A 10181-nucleotide genomic window follows, 5' to 3' on the forward strand; every position below is an offset into this window, starting at 1 on the left:
CTTTGGAAAAGAGTCTCTTTTGTTTCCACAGAAAGCCAGAGGCTATGGATTTGTTCCAGATTAAGATACATCAGGTTTGACCAGCCAAGACCCCCTGAAAGGTCTCCGATGACATCATGGCCCAGATGATCCAACATCCAAAATGGTTTCAAGGCAACTGGCTCAGATGATACACCCTCATGGACTACTCCATGATCCTAAAATTTTCTTTGTGTCCCCATAAGATACAGCGCCCCCCTCCAGCAGGAAGTAGTAAGAGAAGTTATGCCCAAATTCCCAAATTATATGTAATTTTACTTTGTTAAGGTTAAAACCTTCCTTTTTGAAAAAAAAAAAAACGGGGAAGTGCTGTGGGATGTTCTGTATGGCAAATGTGTTGCTAATTAGTCAATAAATAAAACACTGATTGGCCATTGGCTAGGCAGGAAGTGTAGGTGGGACAAGGAGGAGAATAAAGCTGGCAAGTGGAAGGCTGAGTGAGAGAGACACTGCCAGCCGCCATGATGAGAAATAGCATGTGAAGATGCTGGTAAGCCACGAGCCACGTGGCAAGGTATAGATTAATGGAAATGGATTAATTTAAGCTGTAAGAACAGTTAACAAGAAGCCTGCCATGGCCATACAGTTTGTAACCAATATAAGTCTCTGTGTTTACTTGGTCAGGTCTGAGGCTATGGGACTGGCAGGTGATAGAGATTTGTCCTGACTGTGGGCCAGGCAGGAAAACTTAAGCTACACTGCTGAACATTGCCAAGACAAGGCAAGACAGGTTTTCAAAATTTCCTACATCACAAAAATGTCTGTCAGATATTCTAGGCCTGAAGGTCAAAGATGGATGCCCCATCATTACAGAGGGACCTTGGTGACTGTCCCAGCAGCCAGATATCTCTGTCATTTCCATAGTTTTAGAGGTTGATTGCTCAGCAATTCCTGTTTACTCAGGTAATATTATATTTTTCTCAGGTGTCTGATGGGGTTGAAGACTAGATAGTTATATTACAGTTTTCCTTGTTACCAAATCTGAAAAAGAAACTCACAAAAGTGGTGTAAAATGTAGAAAGTTGAGGGACATAAAAGCTTAAGTTGTTTATATAAGAAAATGTTTTGAGATTTAAAAAGGTATTTTTAGGTTGATAATACGAGTTATAATAGAAAATGGTTTAGGTACAAAACTTTGAACCCATCAAGATAAGATAGATAATAGAGTAATTTCTCCAAATTTTCCAAATACAAATGGACTGGACAATAAGTGTAATTCCTACTTCATAATTGTTCTTATTGTATATAATATTCCTGCATTATAGTTAAAACCTTTCCTTTTTATTTTGGCAATAGGGATAAATGTGGGATATTTGTACACTGTGTGAAGATGTATTGCTGTGATTGGTTTAATAAAAAGCTGAATGGCCAATAGCGAGGCAGGAGGTATAGGCAAGACTTCCACTTGGAGAGAGAACTCTGGGAAGAAGAAAGGTGGAGTCGCCAGCGGACTCGGAGGAAGCAGTATGGGCAGTATGGAGATGAGGAAATGAACCATGTGCCAGAGTATAGATTTAAAAATACGGGTTAATTTAAGTTATAGAAACTAGTTAGGAACAAGTCTAAACTAAGACCAAGCTTTCATAATTAGTAATGTTTCCATGTCATTATTTGGAGCTGGCAGAGGTAAAGAAAGTTTTACTACCCTGAAAGGCTTCATGCAAGGTAATAGAGGTTAGATGTTTTTAGATAATTTTAACACCTATTATTAGAGGATAATGACTAGGAAGTGAACTCTAGGTCTCTAGAAGACAGAGACCATGTAAATCATTTACATAAATAAATAGAAAATAAGGACACCACGGATTAAAAAATATTAGGACATAGAACTTTATGACTGTTAGATGGGGATCAATCAAAGAGGAGGGGGTGCCTTGACTCCCATGGCCCAGATGTGTTGAATGGATTTTGTGATCCACACTATTCTGTTGAGGTTCCAAAATTAAGTAAGAAAGTAGAGGCTAATATATGTAGCAGTAAAATCTGTTACTAATAATTACTGTGGCCATTGCTATCATAGGAATAGGCATTGTAAGATTCAAGACCCAGGTAAATGAGAGAGATTCCTTTAGTTCACATAGATAAGCTCTCTCTAATATCATGTTTTTCTTTTGAAGAAGTTAATTTTCTATTATTTTTATGCATATGTGTGATTTTCCAGCATGGATATACACCATGCACATGCCCATTCCCTACAGAAGGCAAAAGAGTGGGCTGAATCTACTAGAATTGGAATTATAGATGGTTGTGTGCCACAATGTGAATTCTGGAAAGTAGTATGTACTCTTAATCACTAAGCCATCTCCCTATTCCATCCAGTCTCCTCTTAATTCTAATCTGTATCTCCTTGACTTGTAGTATTTTTGTCTGTCTAGCCTGCTTCTTTAGTTCTCTTTCTCTCTCTCTCTCTCTCTCTCTCTCTCTCTCTCTCTCTCTCTCTCTCTCTCTGTGCTTAAGAGCACAAATTATGAGAATTGGTTCTCTCTTCCCACCATTTAGATCCTTGGGATCAAAGCCACATTATCAGGCATGGTGGCAATGATTTTATCTGCTAAACATTTGCTTTTTCATCTTAACAACTCTCATGTTAGGAGCTTTATAACAACCTTTCCTGACAATTTGTTCCTAGTTTTTATCACTCCACAGTCATCTCAAAATATCTGGTGAAAATTTAAGCATCTGACTACACGATTCCTTAGAACTTTAGTCATGTAAACCCCAAATTCCTGAACATAAAGTTTGGCTTCCCCATAAACACTGAATCCACATCTCTGAGGTCAGAATATCCAATTGTTTTCTGAATTTTGCATTAGGCATTAACTGAGCATGGATATTTGAGAAATAATAAATTAATGACCAGTCAGATACATTAAATTACATATCAATGAAGATTTCAGGCTTATTCTTTACATATTTGAAGACAGCTGAGAGAAGACATCAAAAACCAGTAGTGTCTTTCTTCATGAGTTAAAATTATTTTTGGAATATTGAATCAGCTTTGGAATTATTTTACAGGTAGATACAGGAAAACCGTTGAGGTATTAATTCCATCTAGATGTATTTTTTGAGTACTTATTGTATTGTAGTATCAAGTAGATATTAAAGATCTATTTCTGAATAAAACAATTCTCATGAAATTGATACCTCAGTGGTGAGTAGACTACAGAAGAATTAACCTTTGAAACTTAGAAGTTGGTGGAGAAGAGTAACTGGAGCTTGTATGAATGGTAAAGGTAGCTGTGGCAGGGCTAGATGGTATTAGCTGAGGGCTGGTTGGTGTTAGCTGTGGCAGGACTGTGAGGCATTAGCTTGTGTAGGTTAGGAATAAAATCCCCATGGGGCAAATGATATTTGAGCAGGAAACTAAGAAGGGCTTGTAGGTATGGAGAGTGGGCAAATAGCTTCCAGATGGAAAATTGCAAGTTCACTCATCCTTATAACCTCAAGAAACAAAAAGTAAGTCAGGATAATCCAAGGAAAGAGTCACGGTAAGAATCTGGAGTCTCTTCTAAAGTAAATGGAAAGAATTAAAATTTTAAAATAGAAGTAGCCTAATATAACTATATTTTTAAAGTGTTGTGCAGACAACTTGTTTTGTGAACACTTCAAGTACAATAACCACTGGAAAGACATGCCTACTGGTGCTATAGTGGCACAAATATCATGGAAATAAACATCACTTTTCTTACTGGATCTAAGTCTAACTAACTCCACAAGATGAAGTTCACAACTAACATGACTCTCAGGGCCAAAACCTGTACTAGACAGGTCATAGGCCATAGGGAAGAACCCACCATCATTATTCCCCTAAATGGACATAATATTAAGCTAATTTGCAATGACTAATCATCATACCTAGAGATGAGTTTATCTCCCAACCCTCCTCAGCACAGCTTCTTTTTGCAGTAGATGGTGATTAACATACAACTTATGAACATGCAGAGAATTAGAGACTGTGGAAGACTCAGCACTGTATCTGTATCCTATCCCCTGTTCTCCAAGGTCAGGAATCTTTGTGAAAGAGTGTGTGGAAAGATTGTAAAAGCCAGAGCTGGTAGATGACTACAAATAAACAATGCTTTCATATTGGTAGCCTTGGATTGCAGCTCTGCAAGGCCACCTCCAGGGTTCCGGTCAGAAGCCACAGTGAAGCAAAGGGAACTTAGGATATTTAAAACTCACATGTGTGCTGTTCCATTCATATCTCTTTATTTTTCTGTGTCAAGTTTCAAATGTTTCCAATTTATATACACATACAACAGCATTTCTTTAGCAATAGAAATGTTACAAGACTTTTTTTTTTAACCTCAGGGTCATAAAGCAGATAAGAGTTATGTAAAGAGATGACTTGTCACCTCTTTTTTTATGGCTAGTGGCAGGTGTCGCTGTAAGAAGTTCTGTTTAACTCTTAAAGGGGAAGAGATCATAAAGGGAAAAAATTAAACCAATATAGAAATCTAAGAAGGAAAAGGGGAATTCCTGTATTATTCTACATTCCTTAAATGTGACTAGATAGATAAGCTAAAAGTTTGTGACCAATAAAACACGAAAAAGGCAAAACACAGCAGATGCTGCTTCTCTCCTGGTATGCAGGGAATGCAGCTATGCCCAGGGGCCTGTGTCAGTGTAACCATGCAACCCATGTAAACCACAGGGGAAGTGTGCAGTGTTTGATTTGCATCAGCATATTAACCAAATGTTAACTGGCAGTGAAGAACCTTTTAGATCTAAAAAATGCATCTTTTACCCTAACTGGTTAGAACAAAGAGAGGACATATAACTATTTTGTACAAAATCTGGACCTGACACCTCCCAGCTGCTCTGGCCATCTGTTGCCACAGTGACTGTGTGAGATTACCTCTCTCTGGAGCTGTTCAATTCAGTTAACAACCTCTTTCAGTTAATCACACAAATCTCATGGCTAAAACATAAACAGTTAGTCTCCTAAGCTAAAATCTTGCATCAATAAACCGAGGTGAAAGTGTTAATAGCCTTCTGAGGTCAAAGCAGGGATACCTGAGTTGTACTTCCTGTTATTGGTAGGTGGGTGACTTTATGGTGCTCTGTTCTTCTTATCTCTGAGGGGCTTTGATTCAACAAATGCTGCAATTCTATCCTTGAGCCTATCTGTGAAAGTCCCATTTGTGATCTTTTCACATAAACACCTTGTCTGGCCAAGTTGTCCTGTCATAAAGATAATTGCAAAGAACAGACCTCTAAGTTTTTATTGGAATGTGGAACAATGATTCGACTATGTGACTTATTTTTCTCACCAGAATTACACAGTGTGGGTGGAAGTTATCCTTCTATTAGTAAACAGGAATAATTGTGCCCAACAAATGAGAAATACACTGCTAAGATTGTGGAACAAGTTCCAAAGCTGTTATGGGGAGAAGGCCATGGCATCACACAAGAAATTTACAGTAAGAAGCAGTCATCAATTTAAAAGGTAGCAATTCTCATTGCCTTGTGTATGAGTTTGCCCTCTATCAGATATGTATATTTCTGTTGGGTGAACCTTCTAAATACCAGCTGTAACCTACTGCATAATTTAGTGGACTCCATCCTTTTTGGAAAAAACAGAATGATTGCAGATATGAATTCTTGTTACCTGTGTCAGTATGCAGAAGACAAAATCATACAAAGCTCCAGCATGTTGAGGGGACATGAACATGAAGTTCATCTGTAGCTGAAGAGTTGACAATTGATACCTTCCAGGAGGTGGGTCAGTTTTTTTAAGGGTGTGGACCTACATGCTTCAGTGGAAGAATATACACTTAAGGATGTACAGGTAGCACAAGTTGGTTTTGATAAAAAGAATAGTTGGGTGTGTAGGAAAGGGAGTTGTAATGAAAGGAGTTGGGAGAGGGTATGAACATGATCAAAATACATTGTACAATATTTTCAAAGACACATTAAAATATAAAAAAAGAGAAATGCAATAAATACAGAATCTATACATACTGGGAGAAAAAGGAGGTGAAGACAAAAGGTATAACAAGAAGCCTAATAACCAAACCTGAGATAATGGTCCCATTGGTCTTGGGTAATTATCATTATTATATTAAGTTTTATAAAACAATAGATTGCCCTAAGAAAATATTTTCTTACCAAGCTGTCTCTTCAGAGCACTCTTAATTTCATTGTTCCTGAGGCTGTAGATGAGGGGGTTCAACATGGGGATCACCACCAGGTAGAACACAGACACCACCTTGTTCTGGTCTGTGGAGTAGCTGGACTTGGGCATCACATAAATGAATGTGATGGTCCCATAGAAGAGAATGACTGCAGTAAGGTGGGAGGTGCAGGTGGAGAAGGCCTTTTGGCGGCCCTCAGTAGAGCGCATCTTCAGGATGGTGATGAGGATGTAGGTATAGGAGATAGCAATGACAAACACTGTGATCATGGTTACTGATCCAGTAGAAAAAGAGGTAACAACTGCAGAGACACTGACATCAGAACAGGAGAGTTCAACTAAAGGAGCAAAATCACAGAAAAAGTGATTGATTCTGTTTGGTCCACAAAAGACAAAAGAAAAGAAGGAAATGGTGAAGGAGGAAGCATTAAGAAAACCCCCTATGTAAGATCCTACAACTAACTGGATACAGATTTGTGTAGACATTTTGTTTGAATAAAGCAGTGGGTTACAAATTGCTATAAAGCGATCATAAGCCATGGCAGCCAGAAGGAAGCATTCAATTGTCCCAAAAAAAGCACCAGAGCCAAGCTGTATAGAGCACCCAAGGTATGAGATGGTATTTTGATTTACCAAGAAATTGACAAGCATATTGGGTGTGACAGAAGATGAATAGCCTATGTCAGTAGAAGCCAAGTGACTAAGAAAAAAGTACATGGGGTGATGAAGCTGGGAAGAAACTCTGATGAGGAGGATGGTGCTGAGGTTCCCACACACAGTCACCAGGTAGATGCACAGGATGATGGTGAAGAGGATGACTCTAAGGACTGGGTCATCTGTTAAGCCCAATAAAATGAACTCTGTCACTGAAGTGTGGTTCCCATCCTCCAGCAAAGCCATGGGACAGTGTAGCTGCTGCCAGATCAAGGCTGTGATGGAGACATAATAGTAAGGGATTTATAAATAAGTCACTTCATTTTATTTGATATGTACATGGAGAGCATTACTGACTAATATATATTTTTTTAAAAAATTAGACCAATAATGAACATTTTACTAGGGTTATCATTATTTATACATTGTGTACAATAGTTCCTTTCAAATAATTTAAGCAGAAATGCTAGAAATTTATTATTTAATAAATAACTTTTATTTATATTTATTTATAGTAAAGCATATCTGTTACCTGCACCACTCCCTCACAGAAATAAATAAATATAAAATAATGTGATTCTTAAGAAAATAACAATATTCTTATTATAAGTGTAACAAAAGACCAAAATGTAAAAGCAGAGAATTATGTTTAAAGAGTTAAATAATTGCTAATTTTTATTAAATGCTTACTACATCACCAGTACAGCATTTTTAGAAACTTGTATATTTTTCTGTTTTTCTTTCCATTAAACAGCATTTTTATCATTTCCATTACAGCAGAAAAATGTTTTAAGCTATGTAACACATACACATATATATGTATAAATATGTATGCATGTACATATAATAAGTCCCAAAATTATGGGGCTTCAGAGATTATTCAGTTAAGAGAGCTTGCTGCACTTGCAAAGGACCAGGGTTTGGTTCCCCAGTACCCATATGGTTTCTCACAGCAATCTGAGGTTCTCGTTCTGTGGATCCAATGATCTTTTCTGGTCTTCACAGGCACAAGGCATATATGTGGTGTATACATATGTATATGCAGGCAACATTCATAAACATAAAATAAAAATAACAAATCTTTTAAAAAATGAATAAATCTAAACACCAGGTGGGTTGACCTAACTCAGAGAATTCTATACTATAAATAATGTGTGACCATGCAATTGAGGGCACATACAAATTAGTGACAGACATCATGGTGGCATTTCAGCTTTCTTATAGTTAATACATAGAGGGGTCCTTTGTAAATGATACTGGTCACAACAGCTATCATTTCTTTAAGTAAGGTTATGTCTTGATCAACTTCTAAAAAGAATATAAATGTTCTTGTTACAACTGAGAAGAAATAGAAGAGAGGTTACACTAAAATTACAAATGTAACTTCCTGTTATAAGCTCATTAAATATTTTAAATACTTCTAAATAGATCATCACTCTTTAAAGTACCTTGAAATATTAATTTCATCATGTAAAATATTAATAATAATAATAATTTAGCACATTATTACTTATTTTTTATTAAAGCACACCAAATCTTTTCCCAATGCCACAGTGTTTTGTAACAGGAGTGTGATAGAATAAATTCACATAATTTTTAACAGAGGAAACTTATCTATAAGTATTCAAATAGGTTTATGAAGGTTCAGCTAGCATGGCACAGAAAGACTCTCATCCTTCACATTCTACATTTACATCCTCATTTGTCCACAGTGATGCTGGAACATTCAGTCCATAAACAAAGAATGTCTTTGCACATAGTATTCCCTGATAGTAAGCCACCACAGTATTTCAAAGCTAGTGAACTTGTTAGCCTTTTGGCTGAATGCTATGTGTATACAAATTTGAAGGTCATGTTAGTTTCTGGTCTTACCAATGCATAGATAAATAAGGAATCTTTGAAAACTTGGGGGGTAGCTGGGAAGAGTGTAGGGAGGGGAAACTGGTCAGGATATAGTGTATGAGAGAAGAATCAATTTTCAATAAAATAAAAAAGAAAACTTAGTTTCATGCCCAATCATTCTGAATAATTTGTCTATGGAAGCATATGGTGATTTCTACAAAGTCTGTTTATTTCCCTTCTGGTACATGATTCCCTGACTCCATTTGACTTGTTTCTCCACCATGCTTCATAGATACAGTACATTTTCCAAGAATAAATATCACCATTTACCAATAAATCACAATCTTACCTCTTGAAATAAGAATTCATTTCAAAGCAAGAAGTTCAAAGTCACTATGACTATGATTTTATAGCTACAAAGCTGTCCCCATTGTCATTGTCTGTCACTGAGGATAAGTCCCTGGTGAGGATCTGGATTCTAGTGCAAATTTAAATCACCAGGGATCATTACTTTGTTCCCAGTGAATGCTGAGCAGTTCACTTTACACAAACACAATTTATTTTCAAGGGGTCTGTCAATCTCCAGTAAACTCTTGTTTCCCTGTTTATGTGAGTATTGGTGCTCTTTCACTTGGTAATTAATGGGAAGTGCATGATAATCAATTATCTTAGGTAAATATTCCTGCAAGTTGATATTTGATTTAGTTTAGTTCACATTAGAAGATTTTAAATTAATCAGTAAAATGCACTATTTTTTACTTCTTTCACTAATGTGCATTAATTTTCCTTTTATTATTTTAGTAGTTGATGTAACATTCTCTGTTAGGTACTTTGGTGAACACAGGGAGGGATGAGATTCAAAGTTGAATAATTATTTGAAGCACACACAATTTTTATAGTCAAGGGTATAAAATAGCATTGTTACTTAGAAAATAATTCATGAAAAGAGGTATGTATGATTTCCAGAAAGAACTTTCATTCCACAATTCACATACCTCAAACAAGAGACAGCTGGTTTCAGTTTATATGCTGTACTTGAGGGTAGAATGCACAGTGATCCTCTACCCAAAGAGTCAGCTCAACTCTCTTGCGAATCTTACTTTCATTAAGTTGTACATTGTACCCATAACATAGCCTTGATAAAAATGGTTGACCACTGAACATCAGTTAGCTTTCATACAAAGTGTTTCCTGTCCCTACTGGCAAATGAGAGGTAGAGACAGGATTATCTCTGAATGCTCCCTTGGCCAGTATCCTAGAGTATGGAGCAGTGAATGGCAGAAAAGACCCTGTTTCAAAAATGGTGGAAGATCAGAACACACAGTGACATTGTCTTCTGACCTTTTATATACATACTATTGTATGCATGTACTTGGACTCACACAAACACATGCACGCATCATGTATGCACACATCACACAATATACATAAATAGCAGTCAAAGCTTTCTTTAATAAGCTGTATATTTAATGCTTGATGTAAATTATGTCTCTCTCTTTTTTAAGATGGT

The 10181-nt window shown here is 36.7% G+C and overlaps 1 protein-coding gene across 1 annotated transcript; it reads right to left on the reverse strand.

The window, feature by feature from the left end:
• Positions 1 to 6130: 6130 nt before the first annotated feature.
• LOC131900368 (olfactory receptor 5P76-like) lies at positions 6131 to 7076 on the reverse strand. The gene has a single exon (XM_059251621.1). The coding sequence runs from the start codon at positions 7073 to 7075 to the stop codon at positions 6131 to 6133; it is 945 nt and encodes a 314-aa protein (XP_059107604.1). The 5' UTR covers position 7076.
• Between the last annotated feature and the right edge of the window lie 3105 nt (positions 7077 to 10181).

This window comes from Peromyscus eremicus, chromosome 1, assembly GCF_949786415.1.
Source record: "Peromyscus eremicus chromosome 1, PerEre_H2_v1, whole genome shotgun sequence".
NCBI lineage: Eukaryota > Metazoa > Chordata > Mammalia > Rodentia > Cricetidae > Peromyscus > Peromyscus eremicus.

Coding starts and splice junctions, on each gene's coding strand:
- LOC131900368 (XM_059251621.1), bottom strand. CDS start 7,075: ATGGCTTTGCTGGAGGATGGGAACCACACTTCAGTGACAGAGTTCATT.